Genomic DNA, 27839 nt, shown 5'->3' on the forward strand with positions numbered 1-27839 from the left:
TCCATTTAGTTTTCGTCAGTGAAAAAAAGTAGTCGACGAACATTTTTCGTCTTAGTTTTAGTCGAACGAAATCAACACTGCTGTGGAGTCGACTTCAGTTAGAAACAATAGCCTATCTTTATGGTGCTTGGTTGCCCTTAACCACTTGGATAACCCAGCATCCATATTCGTAGGTCTAGATCGGCTATTTTTAAATTTTTTATAGCTTGTGGATATTTTTTGTTATAGCTTGTATATCGACTATTTCTGGTGAAGAGACTTGAGAAGACATTTGTGAAAAGGTGATCCAAGTCCGTTTTTCTAGGAATTGAGCGGTTTAAATGGTTAAAAACCGGAATGGTTCGCTAAAAGTTAGACGCTGATGAATTGAGTGCAATGGACCACAACAAACCTATATTAATAAAGTGTGAAATCAATTAAACAGTCATAAATCCCCCCAAAAAAAACATAAATCCAGACATGCAATGCATTTTTTTAATTTTTTTATTCAAATCACCACAACAAATGCTCTAGGGACAGAATGGATGGTGTGTAGGACAAGGGGCGTTAGAAACACAATGAAGATAATAATAAAAGAATAAAGGCATGGGAAGCACGCTGTCACTTTACGCTCATTGAACTGAGCCCTTGGCGTCCAGCGACGTCACGGGGACCGGACCGCCACTTCACTCCTTCACGTATGTCCTCACCGCCACCACGTCACCCATCATGCATCTCTGTGAGGCGGAGAGAGAGAGAGAGAGAGAGAGAGAGAGAGAGAGAGAGAGGGGGAGAGAGAGAGAGAGAGAGAGAGAGAGAGAGAGAGAGAGAGAGAGGGGGAGAGAGAGCGAGAGAGAGAGAGAGAGAGAGAGAGAGAAACATTATTGTTAGCATGTGTGTTGTTCACTTTGTTGTCTCCCTTGTATATACGTATTGGTATGACTTGTTGTATGTTATATGGATGCTTTGATCATGCCGATAAAGCATTTCGAAATTGGAAAATATTCAATTGAAACAGATGGCAGCAAAGAGACAGAGATAGAGACTTTTTTTAATCAATTTGGCTTACAATTGTGTTTTTCTTTTTTTTTCTTTTTTTAATGTTCTACCCTGGATTTCTGAAAGTGCTGAAATTTGTTGTTGTTTTGTTTTGTTTTGCCACTGAGCTATTATCCTGTCTGCTTGCTCTGGGGTGAAATTGAATCGAAACAAGGATTGCGTCAAAGGTCGTGTCCAACCTAGACCACCACAATTCTATAAGTTATATTGTATTTAGCTTTACCATACAAAAAGTTGTACAAAAGATTGGACAAAATAACATTGTATTACTAAAAAAAACTAAAACAAAAGGTGAACCCTGCTATACATTTGCACATCTCACAATCAAACAGTCACATATCAAATCAATCAATAATCGATCAATAACCCCAGCACTCAAGATCAATATGGAAATGTGTTTTTCCCAACAAAGTGACATTCCCTAGTGTTTGCTAGCCATCCATTTGTAAATGATGGAATTACATTCCACATAGTACTCACCGCTATCAGCTTTCCATCTGTCACCACCCTCTCTATGTTGGTCTCTTTGCCGTCCCAGCTCTGTGTCTGAATCATCTTGCCGTTGTCCATCGTGAACACAGTCTGGAGGAGAGGACAAAGAGCATTGGTTCTTAAACCTTTTCATGTCAAGGACCCCCAAATTGACACTTATTAGCCCACGGACCCCCATTTGAAAAAGATATGCCAGAGACCCCCATTAGAGAAGATGTTAACGGCTTTAGCAGGCATTTCTATCTCTGGGACCCCAATTTATATTGCAAAATCAATGTTAATTTAACTCTGAGAGTGTAAAAATGGTTACAGTCCCATAAGGGACAAGGGTCCATTTGGTTCCTAACTATCATTTAGCTGGGGACCATCCGGGAACCCCCTCAAGGACCCCTGGGTGTCCCCGGACCCCACTTTGAGAACCAATGATATAGAGAACATATGATGAATAATTACCATGATAATTCATAAACCTGAGATGTGGAGAAGAAGTACTCAGATACAAGTAAAAGCCTGCATTCAGGCATCAGGTACTGGCATCAAAGTATATTCACAGTACAAAAGTAAAAGTACTGACATTTTACAAAGTGTGTCAAACTTGTTAAAATAAAAAATAGCAGATCTAAAAGCTCACAACTTGTTAACGTTACAACATGGTGTGAGCCTGCAGATCAGCATGGAGATACATTATAATATAGGACTAAATTGATTAATGTTTATGTTTTTGTAATAATCTAAATATACAAAGTAAAGTTTTCCAATAACTAGAAAAGTACAGTTTTCCTCTGTGGATGAGTAGAAGTATAAAGCACTGAAAGTAATGTAAAAGTACCTTACAATTTTACTAAAGTACAGTACTTGAGTAAATGTACTATAGGTTACTTTTCACCACTGAAACGGAGAGACCATATAGTATATTTTGATTCCAATACTTTTGTACCTTTACTCAAGCAACATTTTGAATACAGCACTTTTACTTAAGTAAATGTACTTAATCATTTTACACCACTGAACCTTACCATTATGATATCTATATGGTCGCTTAAACTTTGGAATACAGGAGTTTTACTTGTAGAGTATTTCTACATTGTTGTAGGCTTTGCTATTTTTTAGCTTACTTACTTTTAACTGGCTTAAAGTAGGCTAAAAAACAAAAACAAAATCTGATACTTCTCCCAGGCCTCAGATATGATTGGGGTTAGGCTACAATACTTTGAGCGAATCATGTGGCCTACTTAGGTAACCCACCCTGGTTTTCCTGTCGTCGGCGGTGGTCTCCTCAAAGGGCTCGTTGAGCTTGAACTTGATCTCGGTGGTCTTGAAGGTGCTCTGGGACTTCATGCAGATGTTGCCCTGCTCGTCAACGGACACGATGAGGTTGGGCTTGGTGCGGTTGCCCACCTGCCTGGTGGTGAAGCCCACACCTGCAGGGGGGTGGGGGGGGTCAAAACTTAGTACACGAGAGAGACCACCGGCCAGGGCTACTATATTGACCACCTGCCAGGGTTACTGCTGGCTTAAAAAAAAAAAAAAAACATAACTGACTGACTGAAACGTGTTTATAAAACTATAACTAAAACCAAAGAGAAAATAATATAATATAATAATAATAAATATCCTTAGTTTCTGTCAGTATACCCAATGGCAATATTCTTCTAGGAATAGTGAAAATAACCTAAAATAGTCTACAAGCTCACAATGCAGCTTGCTACTTTCACAATCTTTCCTCAGCTTTTGCAACTTGCCCACCAAAGACTACCCCATATTACAAAAATAAAAATAATACAATCTAGACTAGCTAAAACTAAGATTTTGTCATCATCATAAAACCTAAATAAAAATGAAACTAAAGACTGAAAACTAACTGAAATTGTAAACATTACATAAAGTAAAAAAATTAAAATGTGAAAAATGCAATAACCTGTGCCACCTGCACAAACGTTTTGCTGCATTTGATAAAAGTCCTGTTAATGTAACTCTTGAGTGTGTAGCCTACAATTAGAACAACATTTCCATTTGGTTCCAGATTTGTCCAGTTGTACATTAGAGTTAATTGCATGAAATTCATACATTAATGCATGAGATTGTGCATGCGTAAAATGCGTAACGGTAGGCTATTAAAAAAAAGTGAAATTAATCTAGGATCTATTCCCAAAATACTTGAGGTTATTCTTTATACTAAATGTACGTTTTAAATATTAAATCAGTTTTAATCATCCAAGACATTTTCTCTTCCGATTTTTCTCGAATAGGGTATTTTATCCAAGATAACTATTTCCTTTTTCCGCACCGGGAATCCAAAAGTGAGATTTCCCCTTTTTTCCCTTCTTCTTCCAACTTTTTTATTTGATTTAATTTTTGTGTAGCCTATAATATTATTTCAGGGTCCTACCGATGGCTTTCATGTAGTCGTCAAAGTTCTCGCTGGAAATCATCTTCCACGTCCCAACAAACTGTTCCACCATCTTTGCAGCGCTCCGTTTATCAAGTTTATGATAATGTTAATTAGCGTTCTAGGTCCGAGAGATGAGGATTCCACTCACATTCACTCCACACTCAGCTCCACGCGCTGCCTTAAAAGCCGTCTGCCCCACAGGCGCACCGCGCGGCGGACCAATCACAGCCCGGAACGTCACTGCATCCTCTGGCTGGGGAGGACCTGGAATCCCATAGCCCGGGGGAGCGCACGCTCGCACTGTGATTGGGTCCTTGGTTGTTAAGGAAACATAGCAACGAACGTCCTCTGGGATCTGGCAGTGGTGGGAGAAAAGTAAGCCACTCAGATCCTTGACTTAAGTAAAAGAAGTAAAAGAAGTACTAATAGGCTAATAGACACAATGTAGAAATACTCTGTTACAACAGAGTAAATGACATGACATCAGCTTGTGACTGCAACTTGTTCCTGTTCGCAGATGACTCAGCACTGCTGGTCTCGGACAGTCAGGAACAAACTGCAGGTTGAAAAGGCCCTCAGCTCGGAACTCGGTAGAATCTGCACCTGGCTCGCTGATAACAAACTATCTTTACACCTGGGAAAAACTGAATCCATTCTCTTTGGATCAAATGGTAATCTCAACAAGGCAGATGGCTTGAGTGGATAGAGTGGGTGACAATATTATCACACGAAAAGATGAAATTATCTACCTAGGTTCCATCCTGGAGGCAAATCCTTCCGGTGATAAAATGGCCACAAACGTAATCAAAAAAGTCAACCAAAGAACAAGATTCCTATACAGGATCTCCTCACTGGTCAACAAAAACACCTTGAAGACCCTAACAGGAGCCCCCGTACAAGGTTTCTTCGACAATGCATGCACCTCTTGGTACCACAGCACCTCAAATGCCCTTAAAACAAGGCTCCAGACTTCCCAAAACAAACTGGTCAGGCTACTACTTGGCCTCACTCCGACGGACCCACCTCACCCCTGCCCACTTTGACAGGCTAGAATGGCTTAGGGTTGACGACAGAGTAAATCATCTTGCAATGGGTCTGGTCCACAAGATTCGATACACCACCAAGATACCCATGTACCTGTCTAAATACTTCCTTAATGTCAACAAAGTCCACACCCACAACACCAGAGGGAGTTCAACAAACCATGTGCAACCCAGATTCGGCACAAACAAGGGACTAAATTAATTTCGCTCCTATGCCACCAAAATGTGGAACGCCCTACCAACAGTCATTAAGACATGCGAATCCCTTGACTCCTTCAAAACCGCTCTCAAAGTGCACGTACAGATGGCTGCAATTCAAAACTGGCCCCCGTAAAATCGGAATCCCCCACCCACTCCCCTCACTGTATGTTTTTTTTCCTTTATTATCCCCTCTATGATGATTTCCTGTTTTTGGCTATAGAAGTGTATATTTGTACGTCTCTGATGAATTGAACAAGGTGGACCCTCTTGTAAACAAGTGTAATGCTTTATTGGGTCGTCCACTCACAGTTGAGTTTTTGTATTGAGTTGTGCTTGAAATGTACTGTAATTCTGCAAACTTCAATCAATCGATCAATCACAAGTCAAAGGCATGCATGCAGTTACTTGAGTAAAGTACAAAGGTATAAAGTACATAAAAGTAGCCTACTCGTGCAGAAAAGTCCATTTCAGTCATATTATTTATTGTATTGTAATAAGTAATGTAGTAATCTGTCCATCACTTTAATTCCAGCTGGTAAAGGTGCTGATTTTAATGACTTGTCACGTGCAGCTGGATAGATTAACCTATAATAAATTCCTCATTTATCACTTAATGCATGTTATGTATTAATAGCCTAAATCTGCAAAGTAACTACTAACTAAAGCTGTCAAATAATAATATTTGCATCTGAGACAAACAATAATGGAAATACCCAAGTAAAAGTTAACCTCAAAACTGTACTCAAGACTCAAGAGCACTTGAGTAAATGTACTTAATTACTTTCCACTACTACTCCTCAGACTATGGGAACCACACTCGACTATTCCGATGGCCTCAATGGGTAAAAGGTTATTTTTTTTGAAGAGTTCCATCAACAGGTTTGTGCCAAATGACATGTAGGCCCAGTGTGTGAGAGGTTGATGCTTGCCTAACGGCCTCTCTGACATGCTGGAATGATCTGCGTTTTTCATCAGGGGAGACAATGACCCGGGCTCACCATACAAACCGTCACATAAAACCAAGCATTTTAATTCACTGGATCGCAGCGCTGCGTCCCTGGGATTCCAGCTGTCCCAATGGAATCGTTTACGGGTCTGTGACTCTGAGAGTGCACAAAATGGAACCAAATGGTCCATTTGGTTCCATTTTGTGGACTCTTGAGTTAAATGGAGATATGGTTTTACAGTGTCAATTGGGGTTTCCAGTATTTGACATTTTATTTCTTCTAATGCATATTTTTGATATGCATATTAGACCACCAGCCCTCATTTGATACGTCTTATCTCTAGGACCCCAATCTACAACCGTAAAATCCTCAGGAGAATTGTTACTCGAGTGTAAAAAATGTGAATTCTGGACAAAAGGATTCATCGCTAAATAAATGTTAAGCGATAAGTTTGTTAAAATGAGTGTTAATGACCTACATTCTGATAGTAATCATTGCTATAGTGTTCAGTAACAGGGGTCTGCCTGTCTCTCCAGCACTTTCATCCACTCAGGAGAGGAAACTCAGGCAGGATAGGCTACAGGATAAACAGTAGAATTGGAAGCGATGAAACAAAACAATACATGAGCAGTGATTACTATCCGAATATAAAGCTGCAGGCTTTTAACAATAAAATCAAATGTTTAACGAAAATAAAATACACGCTTCTTTTACACTCCTTTAAAGAAAATTCCCACCACAACCAGTAGGCGTACAGCACATTTATTTTAAAGCAATTTTTATTATAAAACATCTATACATACAGTATACACAGAGAAAGATATCCATGAATGTTGATATTATTTTTTGACTTTGGCATGTGGGTCTTTGGCCTCGCAGCGGGAGTGGAAGGCCTTGAACATCTCACTACAGGTGAGCTTTGCACTATTCATCAGCAGTCTATCTCCGTCCACTAGAGAAAACACACAAACAAACACAAATATCAATGCATGCATTTTGTGTGACACTGTAGTACAGTGGTTCTCAACCAGTGGTCCTTGGGGGGGTTCCAGGTGGTCCCCAGCTAATTGATGGTTGGTAACCAAATGGTCCCTTATAGATCTTGAGTGTCCTTATAGATCTTGAGAGTGTAACATGAAACCAATTAGTGTTATGCTCTCAAGAGTTAAATTATTGTTAAAGACCTGCATTACCTGATTTACAATAACTCTACACAATTAGATAATGTAGAAGAATTGTTATTTTGATCAACATTTGCCTGTTATCCAATGGTACCATATCCACACAGCATGGACTACGATAACAACATATTCTTCTAAGTTTTGGGTCTGATCAAATCTCATCAAATGGTGGTCCATGGCTCAAATGCAGAATAAATAATGGACCTTGATATAAGGGTTTAAAACCACTGCTGTACTGTAGGTATGACGAAGTAGGACTCTGGGTCCGGCATTTCGTTGTTTTGGTCATGTAGGTATGGCTGACTTTAAGGGTCTAACTTACAAGAATCAAAAAACATTAAAAGTTGAAATACAGAGATACAAGGTTTCTACGCAATAGCAACGCTATCACATACTGTAGTTATATCGCTGCCGCACATAACACTAGTGATAATGGTAGGATTTACTTTGCAGTGTGCCTACTTTCAATGCAAGTTCATCTTCCATGCTCTGATGAAGGCTGCATAGCCGGAACGCGTAAGCGTTCCTTTTTGGTGTGAGTACTTTGTCCGCCGTTTGTTTAATTTTTGGATGTGCTACCTTTTTGGAATTTTTTAAATTCCTATTTTTGTATTCATCTTCATGATGTTAGAATGATGGTGCCATTATTTATCCTACTAGTTTTAGTTTATGACACGATCATATTTTATTTACATACATTAACACGAGATCTTGTCTTCCATCAGAGATGTTCTCTGTATACTTAAGTGCAGTAACTGACCTCACACACACTGTGTGTGTGAGGTCAGTTACTGCACTTAATGCACGCACACTAAATTATCCTGTGGCTTTTTGCCAAATTCAATACTCTCCTAACAGTAATCAGTCAGATGGAGAGCATGCAGCAGATGGGACATTTATCTTGAGTTGGGAGTAGATCTTAAGGGCGTGTTGGAAGTTGGAACAACCCATTAACATGCATGTTTTAGCAGCCTGGACTGATCCACACAACTCATTAAACACACATCTCTGTGTGAAGAGGTTGGAGGACGTCCAGCAGAGGATGAAGACCTGTGTGATGTTTACATGGATGGGTGTTGTTAAATGGCTCTATATTTCCCATAGTAACGAAACATAGTACCATATTAGTAATCGTTGCGACATTGTGTTTGTTCAGTAACTGGGGTCTCTCACCAGCACTTAAAATACAAAGAAATGAACACTATACAAATTGAAGCTGATGAATGGGAAACCCCTGTTACTGACCTAACACTCTATAGCAGTGATTACTATCAGAATAGAGAGCTTTAATCTTTTAACGAAAAAAGAAAACAAATCTGTGTAATTTTAGATTTGAGATAATAAGCATTATTTTATACTCTGGCTATTCAAAAAAATAGCAGATATACAGGCTCACTTCGTGCTGCACTCCGAGTCTGTAGATCTACAATTTTTGAAATGTCTTGAATATTTGTGCAAATATTTGGATATATCTTTAACATGTTTAACTAACAATCTTTGCTTCTGGGGAACAAATATAGCAAATAAATAATCCTGGAACAAACTATTTTGAGATGGCCGTTTGTGGCCAAGTACATATAATTTTGGGGGTCCTTGACATGAATTGTTTTTAGCACCACTGATACAGCAACGTATGTTTTTCAGAAAACTAAAACTGTTAGGATTCAGAAGACTAGAATGGGTTAAAGAACTTTTGGGGGGAAAAAGAGCCAAAACAGCAGTACTTACCGTATGTGATGTCGACTAGAGGCTCTGACTTGTTGTGTTTCACCAGCGTGGTCACCACACAGTTCATGTTGGTGGACCTGGCCCTCTCTGAGCCCACCATGACCAGGAACTCCCTGGGCCAGAGAAGACATGGACACAATTACTTACTTTATTTAAAACCCATTGAGACCTGAGATCATGATTCTAACAAATGCGTTCTAAATCATGACAGTTTTCTGAAAAACCTAAGTTTCTATATCAGTGGTTCTCACTCAGACTATTTCATGTCAAGGACCCCCTAAAATTATCTGTAGGCCTAATTGGCCGGCCGACCCCCATACTCTAATGCCTCTTTTACACGCCGACCATCTCCAGATAAAACGGCAAAGTCCTGTTGCGTTCTCAATTTTTATTGACCCTTTACATGAGAACAAACGCTATAATGTCGCTAGGTGGCGGTAACGGGCTGCCAAATAGACCAGTCACCCATGTACAAGAAGAAGAACCCCTTCACGCAACCCTATTGGGGTTTTGAATGATTCCAGAACACAACGTGGTTGTGGCCGCAGCCCAGACCATGCAGGCAGAGCGCACCACGGGATGGTTATATATTTTATAATACATTAGGCTACATAAACACTGCTGCCGCCTATCACAAGGCTTTTTATTTACATCATGGTTTTAGATTCACCATCGCTGATGAGCAGTGCTTTGTAGGCGAGGAGGGGGGCTTGTTCAGGAACTCCATTATATCATATATGGCTCTGCATCAATGTAATAAACATATGCGCTGTGAGCCATGATGTCATAAGTTTTGCGGATTCACCGTTTTGCCTGTTTACATGGAGAAGGGATAAAACGGCGTTCTCAAAGATTTCCACTCTGGAAGGTGGTTTCACTTTGTTGCGTTTTCACCACCTGAAAACACCATTCTCGTCTAAAGGGACACCAGCAAACGATACTTTATTTAGCCGTTTTCTATGAACACCGTTCTCGTGTAAAGACCACCTATGAGTGCTAAAAAAGTTAATAATATGAAGTTTAAAACGAATCTAGTCCTACACCTTATTGCTCATTGTTATTTATCAATCAAATAACATTTAGAAAAAGCTATTAAATTAATGTTGATTACAAACAGCTCAGTATGCAGGTCCTATGTACGATCATGAAATGTTACTTGACTATTAATTGTCACACAAATAATTGCGTTTAACAATTTAATTGATTTTGACATTGAACATTGGAACATAAGAATACACATTACAGTTCTGTTTGCCTTTTAGGCTTGGTAAACAAACAATGCACAGGGCAGAATAAATTAATCATGACATAATTGTCATTCATAATTTTGTACACAACATATCGCATCGATCACTGTTGAGTATAGTAGTGGCTATTTCTCAATTTGGGGATTTTGTTTTTCAATTATTATGTTGTTAGTCGATTATGCATAATAATTGTGATTATCTCAAAAAATTCTGATGAGGCAATTATGTTATGTAATAGCCTAATTGTGACAATCGAAATTTAGGCATGGCAAAATTACATGGCAAAATAACAAAAGCCTGATGTGACAATTAATGCAATAGAGAACAGAACATCAGTGGAAATAGCAGCATTACTGCAAGAATACAATTAGCACTACAAAAACTAGCTTACTCTATCAAATTCTGTGCATGACTGCATGTGCACTCACTGACATAGTGCCCATGCATTTTATTCCCAGTGCGATACACATGCTTACCCAACAAGAGAGAGAGAGAGAGAGAGAGAGAGAGAGAGACACACACAGACCGACAGACAGACACGCTCCGTTTGTAGCACACAATAGACAGGTGTCATTAATTACCCCCCTCACCAACCCTAATCATAGAGTATATATAAGGAGACCCTAATGCACCTGCCATTCAATTGCGTTCCCCACAATGTTTTCTGCCATAACCATTCTTATGGATATGGATAGAGATAGAGGGCAATATGGATGACCCCAAGTCGCAGAAGTGCATCATTGGGTGAGTACAACGTAGGCTACATGGATGATGGATACATGCAATTGAAATGTAATATTAGGCTGAACGTTAATTCCAAACTGTAAATTGGGCTGTTATAGTCAGACGTTTAGCCTATAAATATTAACAACAGAAGATGGTAGGAACACAATACAAGAAAATAACTCACAAATGCATTGCGAGATATATGCATTGTACAGTAGGCCTAGATAGATTAATGTCATTCATTCACAGGGTCACACAGTCAGTCTCTCCCCCTCTCTGTCACACACACACACACGTTCCTCACCTTGTGGATTTGGCATTAGACTCAAACGGACAGAACTGAACTACTATTTTCTTCACAGTCTTCAGCACCACAAGGGAGTGTTTCACAGCCGCCATGATGCTTCCACAGTAACCTTTCAACTCCCCACTACTATCCCATAGCGCGGCCGTCCATGGCTATGGGATCCTGTCTCCAGGGCCACTTATCATTGTGTGCCGCAAGAGGGCGCCAGTGGATTGCATATGATCACTCAGTACATCACTTGCAGAATCAGTTTTATTGGCAGAATCACATTCACACCACAGGCTTACACAGGTGTAAAGAAGTGAACATCCTCTAGTATAATAGTAATTAATGAAATGTTCCTGATATGGGTACTGTGGGGCAGGTCAGATATGCCAGATATTCATTAGAATGAAGTACAACATAGTAACAGTATACAGTGGTGGACTGTAAACTAAGTAGGTCTACATTTACTTGAGTACATTTTTAGTAGTCAATAGTATTTGTATTTTTTATATACTTTTACTGCACTACATTTCAAAGGCAAATATTGGACTTTTGACTTTTGACACTACATTTCTAGGAATAGTCCAATAAGTAGGCCTACATTATGAAACCAGTACAAGACGCCCTGAGGTCGTGTGGACGCATCCGCCTGGGTGATGGCAGACTGCTGGGCTGGCGCTTTGAGGTCTGGCCATATATGGAGCATGTCTTGAGTGTACAGGGTTTGATGAGGTCAGATCAACATATGGAATATCAGAACAAGTCAGCTCCATATATGGAGATCTAAGGGTGGCAGCGGGGGCAGTGTCTTGAGTGTACAGGGTTTGATGAGGGCCCAGGTAGGGCCGGGCCTTCATTTTCGGGCCTGTTTAATGCACAGGTATCAGTCAAAAGGGAGACATCGAAGAGGAAGGACTGGTGGGGAAGGATGTGCATAACATATGGAAGGTGTGTGTGTGTGTGTGTGTGTGTGTGTGTGTGTGTGTGTGTGTGTGTGTGTGTGTGTGTGTGTGTGTGTGTGTGTGTGTGTGTGTGTGTGTGTGTGTGTGTGTGTGTGTGTGTGTGTGTACTGTGTGTACTGTGTGTGTGATAAAATGTATATTTAAGTAAATGTTTGATGAAGTGATTGTACTCGACTACCTTTGGAAAGACAACAGAGTAGCCTAAACTTAAAGCAGGTGTTCCCCAATGTTTCCATGCCAAGGGTCTAGTGAAAATATCTGATCTACAAGCTCAGAGTCACAGCACGCTGCAGTATGATGCGTTGTGAGCTTGAAGGGGAAGAATGGAATGGAGAGATGAGTGTGTAGATTGGATAGTTTAACTATTTTCATTATTATGAAAATAATGACATGCATGCTCACATTCATTTGTGTGTCTGTTTTTTCGTTTTTCATTTTCCTCTCCATCCAACCAGCCCCATTTGGGGCCCCCTGTCGGGCCCCAAAGGGACAACCACTTTGAATGCCACTGGCCTGCAGTTCTATTATTAGTTGCTTATAGTTATTAACATTATATCCTGTATCATTACATTGTTCATTGTAACTAACTTTGACATACAATCTAAATGTGTAATTTCTAAATATAATGTGGTATTGTTGTTGGTAAAATAAAATAAAACGGGTGGAGAAATATTCTCAATACAGTATCCAGCACACAACTGATGATATATTACACAAACCCTTTTTCAGCTGTTTGTGACCTGTGGCCAGTATTAGTGAGATATTTTTAGTAGCGCCGGAGAACAAAAGTTCTGAGGTCGCCACGCCCGTCTAGTGCCCTAAACTTAGACCCTCGTCCTAACATGAAGCCACCGCACAACATCCAGCTGTGACTTTCACTCCACTACATTTCAAAGACAAATATTGTACAAATATTGTACTTTTACTCCATCCTTTATTTGTACTTTTTAATACTTAAGTATTTTTAAAAGCATGAATTTGGAATAGTACTCCAGTACTTGCTCAAGTATAAATGTAAGTGAGCAAATGTAACCAGGAGTATCTATACTTTTACTCATGTACTGCGGTGGTGAAGTACTCGTACTCGGTCTACCACTGACAACAATACAGGCTGTGTTGTTGGGCTTCATATGAACAACATCACAGCCTGGCATGCTTTCACAGTACAGGACCACAGGGTCTAAATATAGACACAAACATTTCCTTTCTTTTCTACACCATCAGCACTAGACATACACAAACTTGTACTTTGACATGCACGCATGCACACACGCAAACGCACAAAACTACAATTCTTTGGGGTTGTTTTCTTTTACCCCTTTTTCTCCCCAATTTAGTTGTTAGTTGTCAATGAATTCCTCCCCACACACATCTGTGTGTTGTCACTGCATGCTGTTCACTCCTCTGCCAGTGAGGAGCCCCTCCGGGAGGACGCCCCAGCCTGTACGGCCTGGTAACCGGAAGGGTCGGTACAATAACCTAGTCTGACCCTTTTCCCCCCCTTGCGGAATGCTTGGCTTTGGCCAAGACAGTTTAATGTTGCTTGATGGGTGATTTTTATGACTGTGCTGATAGATTAACCATCATTTTTTATCACTGTCTCAAGACATGTTTTGATTCTTTACATGACCATGTGTGTCCCTGTGTCCATCTGTCCGTTTAGAGTAAGTCCTTTGTCCCTCCTCCCTGTGTCCGTCTGTCTGTCCCTATGGGTGTTTAGAGTAGGACCTTTGACCCCTGCATGCAGCATGCTGACAGGGTTTGGAAGGGTCACTACAACCCTCAGGAACAACTGTGCTTGACTCCTGATTGACACACATGCACGTACGCACGCACGCACGCACGCACGCACGCACGCACGCACGCACGCACAGAGAAAGAATAGTTGCATGGCTCAGTTCAGACGGGGCTGATTTTTTAATATTATTTCTACAAAGTAACTTGTAACTAAAGATATCAATAAGCATAAAGGGGCCAAGAACCGACAGATACAGACATATGGTTATCCAGAGACACAGATCTGACAAGGACTGACAGATAGGCCTACAGATATCTCCATGTATTGTATGGACATAAAAAGGACACAGTTCCCGAACCTCTAGTAATTTAAATCTGCAAAGTAAATGGGGTTCGAGTACAGTACTCAAGTGATACTTGATACCACCACTGCACACGTGTGTAACACTTTTAGAACTTATTAAACACTACTTCTGTACACTGTTTCCTTCCACACCAAATCTCTGCTGCAAATAATCTGTAGATTGTCTATTTTTGCCCATTCAACACTCGCCTTCATGTGCTTATCACTCCGTCTGGACATTATTGTGTGCTCCATTCATTGCACACAATTAGCAAGTGCTCCAGTATTATTGTCCTGGATCCAGACTGCAGCGAGGAGAGAGAGGGGCCTCTGGAAACAATGCCCCTGCAACCCTCTGGAGGGGCCCGCTGACCCCTAAGAGAAGCAGGTCAAGGCTAACGTTTGACCACTCACTGGTCTAAAAATATTCTGCCTTGCTGAATCACTCATTCACCGGCCATGTAATGGAGCACAGGCAGGAAACCCATTTATTAACTCAAGGTCTTTTTTTCGCTCCGCGCTTAGCTCGGCCGACGAGTACTGGCTATTGTCCCCGGGACTTTTTTTCCCCTTTTTTTTGGCTTGGTTCTTGCCCACTCATCAAAGGGATGAAATAATAATAAATAACTTGTGACGTGGTGTTTGTCTTCCTTTTTTCTTTTTTTTCCATTTCAAAGGGCGTTGGTTTGGTTTGGGGTGTAGTGTTGATACTGTGTGTGTGTGTGTGTGTGTGTGTGTGTGTGTGTGTGTGTGTGTGTGTGTGTGTGTGTGTGTGTGTGTGTGTGTGTGTGTGTGTGTGTGTGTGTGTGTGTGTGTGTGTGTGTGTGTGTGTGTGTGTGTGTGTGTGTGTGTGTGTGTGTGTGTGTGTGTGTGTGTGTGTGTGTGTGTGTGTGTGTGTGTGTGTGTGTGTCCGTCCGATCCACTTGTTACACTGACGGAAACTTAAAACATTTGTGTCGACAAAAACTGTATACATTAGTCGACTAAAAATCTTCTGATGTTTAGTTCACTACAACTAGACTAAAACCTTTCATATGACTATTATGAAAAGTTGACTAAATAAAGTAAATACATTTAAATGTATTTACTTTACCAAGTATTGTAGCTATTTTTGAAGAGTTAGAAAATCTTGAAAATATTTGTCACAGTATCAGGATGCAGTTAATTGGGTTATGTTGGATGTGTCAGAGAATCAATTAATTTGTTGCTGTACTACAGTGGTTTTCAACCCTTTTCATATCAAGGTCCATTATTTTTTCAGCATTTGAGCCACATTTAGGCCCCTATTATGTGCGTTGTAAGTCCAGGTGTATATGACATAATTAAGTCATAACACCAGCATTTTATGCGTAATCCATATTATGCAAGTCGCACTGAGTGCACACATAAGGCAACACTCCCCAGCATATTTTACACATTGCCTCTCAGACCCATGACTTCTACCGAATATTTAGTTGTCCACAATTCCATGCTGTATTGCTGTTATACTCCACACGTCCCAAACTCTTCTCCCTTCTGGCTCCAAAACTATGGAATGCACTTCCCATCGCAGTCAGAACTGCAGCCTCACTCCCAATCTTCCGCCGTAGTCTGAAAACCCACCTCTTCAGACTCCACCATGGCCCGTAGCACTTGCCCTAGCCTAGCCCCTTAGATAGCACATTATGTAGACTTCGATAGTATTTTAAACAGACTTATATATAGCTTGTTACGTAGACAGCTCTAGAATTGCACTTTATGTAGTCATAGCACTTTATAGTACACATGTATAATATATTATATAGTATAGTATGTATAGTTTACATAGATACTCCACTGTTACGTTCTTAGTTTACGCATGATTCATGATAACTACTTTTTATATATGTGATGTATTCCATGCTTTTTGTTATTGCTTAATGTAAATCGCTCTGGATTAAGAGCGTCTGCTAAATGCCTAAATTGTAAATTGTAAATTGTATACCATTAGGAGAGATATCGGGCAAACGTTGATCAAAAATAACAATTCTTCCGCATTCTGTAAGTGTGTAGACTTCTTGTAAACTATAATACATATATGTTTAACAATAATTTAAATCTTGAGAGTGCAAAATGATTTGGTTTTATTTTACACTCTCAAGAGAGACCTATTAGGGTCCTTTGGTTACCAACTCTGGGGACCACCTGGAACCCTCTCAATGACCCCTGGTGGTCCCTGGACCAGACCACTGGTTGAGAACACATGTGTACACAGCAGCCTGCTTCATTCATCATCCTGCATATTATCTCATTAGTGTACCATACTGCAACTACTAGCCTACATGAAGTCAGTGGTTCTCAATCTCAAAGTGCAGTCCAGGGACCCCCAGGCCAGGGTCATTTACATAGTTCCAGGGGGTCCCCAGCAAAATTGGTCAACATAGCATATCAAGATTAGTCTAACTAACCCCTTCAACCCCATACACTGCTCATAAAACCTTGCAATATATGACGCCGGTCAGCTTGTAGATCTGTTACATCACTGTTGCTGGAAAAGCCGGTTAATTTGCGGAGTGGAGTCAGTGGACTACATATCCCAAGAATCATAGCGCTAGGCTGCTATGACAATCTGTCCCACTCCTCCTCCTCCTTGGCCCTCCTCCCAGCAGCTTTCTTGTGTGTGTGTGTGTGTGTGTGTGTGTGTGTATGTGTATGTGTGTGTGTGTGCCGAGGCTGAGAGGGAGAGGGAGAGAGAGAGAGAGAGAGATAGAGACACGCACACACACACACACACACACACACACACAGAGAGAGAGAGAGGAGCATAGCTCCACAGACATACTCTACTCTTACCGTGCCCACAAACACAGCACAGCCTGCTCTCTAGTGTTTATGTAGTGTAGTCTCCACTCTCATACTCTAGGTTTTAATGTCGCACTATAGATTTTAAGGATTTTATAAGCGTGTTTCTCTTCTTGTGGCTGAACCACAGGTTCCACTTTTCACGGACCACTTTCATTCTTGCCTGCCCAGTGAAGGCTGCTGCTGGCTGCGGAGGGGCACGCACACACAACACAACACAAGACACAGCACCGTTGTCTGGTAAGTGCAATTCTCTCCACATCTCAGTATAATTAATAACCTATGGTGATGCTTGAAAGTTACATTATGCGACTCGCGAGACCGTGGCTCTGGTTTATTTCGACCGTGGCGTGTGTACTGTGCGCAATGCGCATGCATGTAGACTATGGATCGGATGGAAGCGTTGTGAAACTTGCTAGATGTCTTTAGCAGGGGGTCTTGTTGTGGCGTGTTGAATTGTGCAGTGTTTTAAGGGGGGAGAGATCCGGACCACCGTGTCACTGCCAGTGCAACCGTCGCAGAATAAGAACGATTCGAGATGCTTTGACTTGTTGCCTCGCCAGGAGGAGATCGTGCGTTGCTCCTCGAGTCCTCACTCAGTGTTACATATTTAACTCTCAGAGTTACTAACTATAGCCTGTAGTCTAAAAGGGTCAATTTTGGTTCGATTTGGACATTCGGAGGCCGGGGGCACATCATCACATTCACATGCAGCAGCATACTCGCATTCGGAACATGCTCCCAGTCCCAGTTTGACTGTAGGAGAGAGTATTCGAATCGCTGCCCCGCGAGCTTCCATATCTTGGTATTATATCTCCGCCACACGGGCACGGCGCCACTCCCCCGAAATGCTGAATTTATGAAAGCCCCCGGTGCCAGTACAGTACAGTTGTAATAACGTTGTTGGCCTACTTGAAATGACGTTGTAAATGTAACTACTAGCGGGCCAATCTGTTGATCGTATGTATCAGGCGGCTACTGAAGTAGAGTAATACACAAACTTATAAGGCATTTGAAAACCTATACTATGCTGTAATAAGGAATAGGCCAATTGTTCTGTTTTTGTAAACATTTGACACGTGTTTGGGATGCATGCAAGTCAACATCCCCCATGCATATAGTGAGAGGAGAGAGTGCGAGAACAGAACATAGGCTGATGGGCTGCTCTCTCTCTCTCTCTCTCTCTCTCTCTCTCATGCAATTACATTACATTTCAAGGTATGTTTACACATTTCCAAAGCAAAGTGTCTTCTGTCAAATAAACACAATCCACAATTCCACATTCAATCTTTACAAAACCATAAGAATTGTGCATTTGCTGTCAGAAGTACACATGCAGGCCTGGGCTGTGGCTCAGCGGTCCAGGCACTGGCCGGTAGTCCAAGCCTGGCAGTGTGCCGCGGGTTCGACTCCCGATCCCGACGGCCTTTACTGCATGTCACCCCCCCATCTCTCTCCCCACTTCCTGTCAGCCTCTGTCTGTCCCTCTATAAAAAATATAAAATAAAGGCGAAAGCTATAAAAAAAAAACAGAAGTACACATGCAAACCCAACCCATACGCACACACGCATGCAGGAGCACATGCACGTGCGTACACACACACACACACACACACACTACTAGGCTATCATCATGCATCTTTAGTTTACATGTGGGCAATCCGCCGTGGACAGTAACTACATTTTCTTGAGTAGGCTAACTGTACTTGAGTAGGCTAGTATCACAATTTCTTATTTCTGAAAATATACATAGTAATTTGTACTTTCTGAATACTTGAGTATTCACTCGAGTATATCATCTCTGTCGGGTGGAAACCACATACGTCCTAAAGCCGCGTTTTGAGCTTGTAGATCTGCTACTTGTGAAGCGTTTGTGTGATCAAGTACTAGGGCGTTAAAATATGGAGATAAGAGGATCCTGCCCGACAGCGATGATATATAGCCTACTTTGTCCACACGGCTGTTGATAATCACGCACGGAGGCAGCAGATTGGGGTCAGACTGCATGTAGTACTTACATATATGTTCACATTGTGCATTTACACATATTGTCTTTATTGACTCTGACAAGTTGGAATGGGTGGGGGCCTTCTGCGCCGTGGCTGGCAGCTGGCACACACACACACACACACACACACACACACACACACACACACCTACACACACGGATAAACATGTGTGGGCTGTTATGTGAATGTTGCCTGCAGGGTATACAAATGCTAGACATACAGCACTATAATCTCTGTTTCTCTCTCTCGGTGTCACTCACCGTCTCTCTCCCACTCTCGCTCTGTTTTTCTTGCCTTCAAGCAGAGGTCATGGCAAATACCAGCTTCCTATTTGCTCACCTGTCCGTTTGCATCAGGCTCTCAAACATTGTCATGTGAGGGACCCTCACCCTGGACAATATGAACTAGAAAAGAACATTCAAGAGAGAATGTATTGTGCCGGCATACAGCTCACTAACTCTCTTGTGCTTTTATTTAGAAACAAAATTGAAAACCCACGTCTGCAGCTTTTATCTGAGAGAAAAACATTGTCTGAGGCTTTTATCGTGAAAACAAAACATGTCAAGGCATAACCATTTTTAACATGGCACCCCTATTAAAAAATAAATATGTTCAGAATATGTTCAAAATATTCAAAAAGTGCATGTCTGCAAGCTTGTCACGAGCTCGCAGGCTCAAGTGGTACGCACGCACACACACACACACACAGTCTGTGAATGCTTCTGCCAAAAGAAAGCCCCAACACACACACACACACACACACACACACACACACACACACACACACACACACACACACACACACACACACACACACACACACACAGTTCTTGATGGGCCCGTTGGCAAGGCCCATCTCCCCTGCAGCACAGAAGACGTTGGCTGTGTGACCGAACTGACAAAGTGCACTTTGTTTGTTCGGGGCCATAGACCCATCAGCTGGCGGGGACAGCTTCCCTCTGCGCTCTCTGTAGTCAGACGTACAACAGAAACATATAGCATAATATATAAACCTCTTATCTCCATATTCTAACTCTGTTTTTCTTTCTGTAAATTAACACCCTACTTGACCATACTACTACAGCATCACACAAAACTATCAAAAGTATCGGATGTACAAGCTCAAAACATGGTGTGAAGTGATGCATTTTGAGCTTGTAGATCTGCTACTTTTGCTATTTTCTTTTATTTGAATGTTGAAAAGTAACAGTTTGGACCTGTGGAGTTTCCACCCGACAGAGAGGACAAGGATGTTGCGTTGGCCGTATGCACTTTCACAGGCTCCCCCAGAGTTAGTGTCGAAGTGTCCTTGAGCAAGACACTGAACCCCTTATTGCTCCTGATGTGTTGGTTGGTGCCTTGCATGTGTGGGTGAATGTAATGCACAATCTATGTAAAGCGCCTTGGATAAAGGCGCTATATAAATGCACCATTTACCTCTCATGAAGGTAATTGTGTAAAGTCACAATACCAACTTTGATGAGGCAGTATCACATTGTTTTAAAAATATACGGTTTTAATTTCCTGAATAATGTACATTTTGGAGTTAGGTGGTTTCTTCCCGACATCAGAGATATAAGCTATGACATTACAGACATGACAATAGGTTTCCGACACGGTAACAAAATGCAGTCTTTGCTCTCTGCTTGTTTGTGACATTTGTTTCAAATCTTCCACTCTGTTAGTTGACGACTAATAGATGCATCGTGCCGTTTTAATCATTGTCAGGGACTGTGTGTGTGTGTGTGTGTGTGTGTGTGTGTGTGTGTGTGTGTGTGTGTGTGTGTGTGTGTGTGTGTGTGTGTGTGTGTGTGTGTGTGTGTGTGTGTGTGTGTGTGTGTGTGTGTGTGTGTGTGTGTGTGTGTGTGTGTGTGTGTGTGTGTGTGTGTGTGTGTGTGTGTGTGAGAGATAGGAGTTCATGAAATGGCATAACCTTTTGTCTTGTGTGAGTGACGGGAACAAGCATGCTGAAATGTTTTCATGATGCATTTGACTTATTTTTGTTCCATTGTGATGTGACCACTGTAGAGATCTTGAGTGAGTTTGTTGTCATAATTGCTTATTGCACGAATAAAACACAGAACTGCATGGCCTGTTGTCATGCTGTGTGATTGGTAGAAATGTATTCTGTCAGCCAATGGCCAACATGGAGCAAGCTGAGACTGCTGCCAATAACCATTACTGTAGCACTGGGGATTATATCCCTACAGGGTCTATAACAGGGGTTCAACCTTTTTGGCTGGGGACCCCCACAATGATTTGGCCATTTGAACCCATTAAGACAAATACCGTCTAAATCAGTAGTTCTCACTAAAAAGAAAACAGCAGATGTAGAACCTTGCAAACTTTACATCTGCTGTCTTTGAATAGCCAACGCAAAAATCTAAAATGATGCAGATACAGACAGATTAAAATAGCTCAAATAGCCAATCAACGAGTTCACAACATGCCAATGTAAATCGGCTATTTTCCACTATGTTCAATACTTTTTTTTTAATAGTAAAACATGCCAGAAAAGTTTAGGCGTAAGGGGTAAGGCGGCACACAAGACAGAGCCCTATTATATCCCTAGGATGTGGCAGCTGTCCCCTGCATGTTATGTCACACCCAACAACTCTGCCAGCCATGATTAATGGCCAAGAGAATGATTGTGCCGAGTGAAGGAAGTCTTCCCCCAGGTGACGGTCCTCATACTGTATGAAACCCCCGAGCTTACACCATCCTAGGGCTGCAACAGTTAATCCATTATAAAAACAAGCGATAATTGATCAAATGTAGTGAAATAAATTAAATAATCAATTTATCCGTCCATATGTTGGGCATAAATGGTAAATGGTGCATTTATATAGCGCATTACATTCACCCATTCATACACCGACGGCGGAGGAAACCATGCAAGGCACCAACCTGCACATCGTGAGCAATTAGGGGTTCAGACTCAGAGCCTTGCTCAAGGACACTACGACACTAACTCTGGGGGAGCCCGGGATCGAACTGGTAACCTCATGGTTCCCATCTGGCTGATCCGTCCACTCTACCCCTGAGCCACTCCCAGCCCATGCCATTATTAAGCAAAAGGTTTCACAGGATTTTATAAATGGTGAAAATAGCAGATAGGGATTTAGGGCTGCAACTTGACTCGCCGGCAAATAAAACGGAGACGTTGAAGCCGTGCGCGAGCGTCATTTCCATCCACCAGCGGTTAAAACCCGGAAGAGACGCCTGCTCTAAGCTGCATCTTGCATCTTCGTGACTCTACTGTGTGGGCACACTTACTGTACAGTTACTGTACATTGATTGGGGTCTCAGAGATGTATTTCAGATGTAAACGCAGTGATGTTATTGACGCAGGGTGCAACTGGATGAAGATAATGTGCTGTGACAGCAGTGAGCTTCAGCACAGTGTGTCGAGATGCCATCTAGCAGACTACACCCTGTTCTCACACTCACTTAAACCACCGTTGCCATGTCTGCTTATTATAAGTGACTTTGGGCTTTGAAAGTTGTTGTGTTCTGGAAAGTTGCTTGTAAATATTGGTGGCTGCAGGTTTATTTGTGAACATAGCAGATCTACAGGTTCACAACGTGTCACATTCCGACACATTGTGAGCTTTTAGATCGGCTATTTTGAAATTGCTGATTTAAATTGCTCATTTGGCCTAGTCGTTTCTTCTGGGCTTGATTTCACCTGGTTGCTTATTCCTTGTGCAACACTGGCTTAAACCCTATCCTAGCAAGAGGCACTGCTGTCGTCATTAGTGAGGCAAAACGAAAGCATGTTAAAGGTAGTGGAAGTATACATTGTTTACAGCCAAGTTTTATTTTTATTTTAACTCCATATCGTGATATGGTGATCATTGCCATTTGTTCAGCAACAGAGGGGTCTCCCCATCTCTCCAGCTGTCATTTTCCAGTGGATTACCAATTTCAACCAATGAGGACAGGGAACCCATTCATCAGCTTAAATCTTAGTGTTTGATTTCCAATTTTGAATACTTACTCCTACTACTCACAAATATATGTTCTGTTTACTAAAGAGCTGGAGAGACGGGGGCACTCCGGTTACTGAACAAACACTCTATAGCAATATAAGTCCTGGTTTTTGACATGTGTGTCACCAGAGGACAAGCTCCTCTGGGACTCAGGCTGTGCTATGAGTGCGGTGGCAGCCTGCGCGGCAGTGAATGTCAATGCACTGGTTGAAGAGAAAATGACATCACAGTGAATGTCAATGAACTGGTTGAAGAGAAAATGACATCACAGTGAATGTCAATGAACTGGTTGAAGAGAAAATGACATCACAGTGAATGTCAATGAACTGGTTGAAGAGAAAATGACATCACAGTGAATGTCAATGAACTGGTTGAAGAGAAAATGACATCACAGTGAATGTCAATGAACTGGTTGAAGAGAAAATTACATCACAGTGAATGTCAATGCACTGGTTGAAGTGAAAATGACATCACAGTGAATGTCAATGAACTGGTTGAAGTGAAAATGACATCACAGTGAATGTCAATGAACTGGTTGAAGAGACAATGACATCACAGTGAATGTCAATGAACTGGTTGAAGAGAAAATGACATCACAGTGAATGTCAATGAACTGGTTGAAGAGAAAATGACATCACAGTGAATATCAATGCACTGGTTGAAGGGAAAATGACATCACAGTGAATGTCAATGCACTGGTTGAAGAGAAAATGACATCACAGTAGTGTTGTAGTTCTCGAGACATGGTCTCGTCTCGAGACCGGTCTCGAGACCACATTTTCGTTGTCTCGGTCTTGTCTCGGTCTCGCGCCTCTCGCCTTTTTTGTCTTGCGGTCTCGTCTTGGTCTCGCCCCTCATTTGTCTTGGTCTTGTCTCGGTCTCGCGCTTCACACCTTTTTTGTCTTGCGGTCTCGTCTTGGTCTCGCCCTTCATTTGTCTTGGTCTCGTCTCGGTCTCGGACCAATTGTCTCGGGTCTCTTCCCCCACCGAGACCACTCGAGACGAGACAATGCAAAACGTTCTATCAACCCGATCGCAAGGACTGATCCCATTCATATTAACATTAAAGACAGCTGTAGGAGCGCAGCGCAGCGCTGAATTAGAGCACACGTAATCTTAAATCTATTGAAATTGGGTTAGAACATGTTCTGATTGTATGAAATGATATCAGGCTGGCATAAATAAAGTGTCGGCCAGGTGGCGGAGAGTTACACAGCGCCACAGCCTGACTTTTTTGGTATAGTGCGAACGGCGTCGGTGCGGCTTGCGAGGCCTCGCGCTAGACAGCTTTTTTTTATTCTTTGAAATGGGAACGGGGCTAGCTCTCTCGCTCCCCCCGTCTGTGTGTCTGTCTGTCTGTGTCTCTCTCTCTCTCTCTCTCTGTCTGCCTGTCTGTGTCTCTCTCTCTCTCTCTCTCCGTCTGTGTCTCTCTCTCTCTCTCTCTCTCTCTCTCCGTCTGTGTGTCTGTCTGTCTGTGTCTCTCTCTCTCTCTCTCTCTCTCTCTCTCTCTCTGCCTCTCTCTCCGTCTGCCTCTCTCTCTCTCTCTCTCTCTCTCTCTCTCTATTAACTATTTAATTACATATTTCCATTTTGCACCAATATTATACTACCATGTCTTAATACAGTGTTGCTTTTTACAAATAAAATAAGCAAATTAAGGTTGATCACAAAGTTAGTGTGGGTATCAGCAGGCTACTTTGATGGGAATGCGACGGGTTGAAGAACAACCGCTGCAGGGTTTGACTGTGAACAGTGAATCATTCTAGTTTCTTACCTTGTGGCTCATGCTAGTCATTTGAAGAATTTTATAATCCAATAATTATATAATCCAAGGTTTGTTTGTCTGGAGATCCTGTCGTATAAACGCTATGTCATATTATTAAAGTAAGTAAACTTTAAGAAGCGCTGGTCATTGTGCTGCAGTCAGTGAGAAGCTGGTCCGCTCTGCTAATTGATCTGACCTATATATTTGCGCAACTGACTGGCATGAGGGTAATTACTTATTTGGCAGCACCTGCAATTCCAATAGGACATTTGAAAAGGCTTTCATATATTAATATTTTTTTCTAATAAGGTTTGGCCTTATAGATTTTGTATAGTTTTGGATATTGATTCATTAATTAACACAAAAATGTTTCTCCCAGGCGGCTCTGATGTGCATGCCTCATTGTTATTCATTAATTGATATTTAAAATAAATATTTGAATGAATCATGCTGTAGTAGGCCTATACCTAATTTTGTAAAATCTATTTGCACTGCAGTGTTTCAGATCAAGATTGTTTTCTGTGCCTATCAAATAAGAGGGAAAAATGGTCTTGGTCTCGGTCTCGGTCTCGACCTGCTAGGTCTTGGTCTTGGTCTCGGCCCCCTAGGCTCGCAGCGGTCTTGGTCTCGGTATCGGTCTCGACCTGCTAGGTCTTGGTCTTGGTCTTGGTCTCGGCCCCCTAGGCTCGCAGCGGTCTTGGTCTCGGTATCGGTCTCGACCTGCTAGGTCTTGGTCTTGTCTTGGTCTCGCTTTAGGTGGTCTCGACTACAACACTACATCACAGTGAATGTCAATGCACTGGTTGAAGAGAAAATGACATCACAGTGAATGTCAATGCACTGGTTGAAGAGAAAAGGACATCACAGTGAATGTCAATGAACTGGTTGAAGAGAAAATGACATCACAGTGAATGTCAATGCACTGGTTGAAGAGAAAATGACATCAAAGTGAATGTCAATGCACTGGTTGAAGAGAAAATGACATCACAGTGAATGTCAATGCACTGGTTGAAGAGAAAATGACATCACAGTGAATGTCAATGCACTGGTTGAAGAGAAAATGACATCACAGTGAATGTCAATGAACTGGTTGAAGAGAACATGACATCACAGTGAATGTCAATGAACTGGTTGAAGTGAAAATGACATCATAGTGAATGTCAATGAACTGGTTGAAGTGAAAATGCCATCACAGTGAATGTCAATGAACTGGTTGAAGAGAAAATGACATCACAGTGAATGTCAATGAACTGGTTGAAGTGAAAATGACATCACTTTGAACTGAGTCGAGATCCTTTAAGTATACATGAACCCTAGTCCCTATTCTGGGCATGTCATTTAGGCAAAAATGCGGTGAAAATAGGTGTGAACTTGTAGATAGGCTATTTTCAGGTAAGACGCAAGATTTGGTGTAGAGAGTAAACTAACGGGACCAAGAATAAACAGTCAAGGCATCTACTGCACAAGAGATTGAAAAGAATAGTTGAGGCATTAAAACAAACAAATAAATCAAAAATATATACGCGCTTGTATTTTCTGTACCTGCGGACAGTATGTCAAGACTGACAAATGGCAAGAGCTATAATGCACATTGGTCCTGCAATGTTGCGTCACTCGTCACGTCAGTCTGCCTTTAATTCCACAAATAGTCATATTATTAACACGCACTCACCATGGAAATCACCAGCTAATGTGGCGGTATGATACTTTAACACATTCTAAATGTGGTTTGTTTTCCCACACTTTTAACTGTGAAGGCTGTTTCACAGCGTCAGAGAAGTGGGAAATGTTTGACCGTAAACGCCTACTGTACCACAGCGAGCGCCATAAAAGTCCCACGGCTGACTGCTCCGTCAGCGAACCATCCTCCATATAAGCTCCCTGGCATCTGCGGTTAAAGGCTTGGTTCACACCTCACGGCGCTGTGGTGCCAATTACTCTTGCACAATACAATCATCCATCTGGGCCTTCCGTCTAGGGCTGGCATACCGTCCCTTGGATTTGTCCCTTATTTGGAAACGAAAAAGATGTCACTCACTGTTCCTTATTGAACTGATAAGGGGACACACTTTGTCCCTTATTTTGGGGAATCAATCGATGTCACACATCTTACAAGTGAAATCAGCTCATTTACAGTAAGGTAATTAATCACCAAACCTACTCTCTACCCTGTCTACACCAAATCTCAATTCAAATGTGAAATCTCAATACTTAGGGGCTGCCTTCACGAGGACGTCGCGGGCTGTTCCCCGCCTAATTTTGCGAACGATATAAAACTTCACTGCGTCTACATTGCGGTTATGTTAATTATGTACGACGTCCACTCGAGACCGGTAAACTGCTCCGTTTTCAAGATAGAGATGCAGTACACATGGCTGGCCTGTAGATGGCCATAAAAAAAAAGAAAAAGCTTCTAAAAGTAGGCTATATGAAAGCGTTGGTATTTCACACAGGTGTTGCCAAATAACTAATTATCTTGATCAGATGCGCATATGCGTCATATCAATTTAATGAGCAGAGCAGTGCTGCTTCTCTCTCTGAGTCTGCACACACTGACTGACCAGCTAAAGTGTATGCCTACTAAACCATAATATATGACAAACCTTGGATTAATTCTTCTGAAAACAGCAGCAAGCACAAAGTAAGTGTGAGAGAGAGAGGGAGAGAGAGAGTGTGTGTGAGAGAGAGAGAGAGAGAGCGTGCGCGCGCGCCCCTTCTCTCGGTCAGATCATCATACACAGCTCACAACGAGGAGCGGCATGGTACATTGTGAATTTATGAGTTTGACTTTGGAGATTGAAATATATATATTCGCTGGTGCGCAACACCTCTGAATGTCAGATAATTGCTTGATTCCTTCCACCTGCTGGCAGCACAGTGCTAATCATTGCCTATTTTTTAACACGCAGCATCTCTCTCTCTCT

At 41.8% G+C, this 27839-nt stretch overlaps 3 protein-coding genes across 4 annotated transcripts in view; 1 reads left to right on the forward strand and 2 right to left on the reverse strand.

The window, feature by feature from the left end:
• Positions 1–460: 460 nt before the first annotated feature.
• fabp4a (fatty acid binding protein 4a) lies at positions 461–4070 on the reverse strand. Its single transcript, XM_079522562.1, has 4 exons — positions 3920–4070; positions 2776–2951; positions 1519–1620; positions 461–716 (listed from the first exon to the last, which is right to left on the reverse strand). The coding sequence occupies exons 1-4, from the start codon at positions 3990–3992 to the stop codon at positions 666–668; spliced, it is 402 nt and encodes a 133-aa protein (XP_079378688.1). The 5' UTR covers positions 3993–4070; the 3' UTR covers positions 461–665.
• Positions 4071–6859: 2789 nt separating this feature from the next.
• On the reverse strand, positions 6860–11439 carry mrpl53 (mitochondrial ribosomal protein L53). Its single transcript, XM_079522665.1, has 3 exons — positions 11300–11439; positions 9023–9135; positions 6860–7065 (listed from the first exon to the last, which is right to left on the reverse strand). The coding sequence occupies exons 1-3, from the start codon at positions 11392–11394 to the stop codon at positions 6953–6955; spliced, it is 321 nt and encodes a 106-aa protein (XP_079378791.1). The 5' UTR covers positions 11395–11439; the 3' UTR covers positions 6860–6952.
• Positions 10886–27839, forward strand: part of pag1 (phosphoprotein membrane anchor with glycosphingolipid microdomains 1) — a 101275-nt gene continuing 84321 nt past the window's right edge. The window contains exons 1-2 of one of the 2 annotated variants that reach the window (XM_079522662.1): positions 10886–11013; positions 17280–17389. The gene's annotated coding sequence lies outside the window, so the exon portion shown is untranslated. Of the gene's footprint in view, positions 11014–17104; positions 17390–27839 lie in introns of those variants that run through there. The other variant, XM_079522663.1, reaches the window with a different exon arrangement.

The sequence above is a fragment of the Electrona antarctica genome (genome assembly GCF_951216825.1).
Source record: "Electrona antarctica genome assembly, chromosome: 15".
NCBI lineage: Eukaryota > Metazoa > Chordata > Actinopteri > Myctophiformes > Myctophidae > Electrona > Electrona antarctica.

Coding starts and splice junctions, on each gene's coding strand:
- fabp4a (XM_079522562.1), bottom strand. CDS start 3,992: ATGGTGGAACAGTTTGTTGGGACGTGGAAGATGATTTCCAGCGAGAAC. Junction 2,952..3,919: donor CGACTACATGAAAGCCATCG/GTAGGACCCTGA, acceptor ACCCCCCTGCAG/GTGTGGGCTTCACCACCAGG. Junction 1,621..2,775: donor CCGACGACAGGAAAACCAGG/GTGGGTTACCTA, acceptor CCTCTCCTCCAG/ACTGTGTTCACGATGGACAA.
- mrpl53 (XM_079522665.1), bottom strand. CDS start 11,394: ATGGCGGCTGTGAAACACTCCCTTGTGGTGCTGAAGACTGTGAAGAAA. Junction 9,136..11,299: donor TCTAATGCCAAATCCACAAG/GTGAGGAACGTG, acceptor TCTCTGGCCCAG/GGAGTTCCTGGTCATGGTGG. Junction 7,066..9,022: donor TCTAGTCGACATCACATACG/GTAAGTACTGCT, acceptor TGTTTTCTCTAG/TGGACGGAGATAGACTGCTG.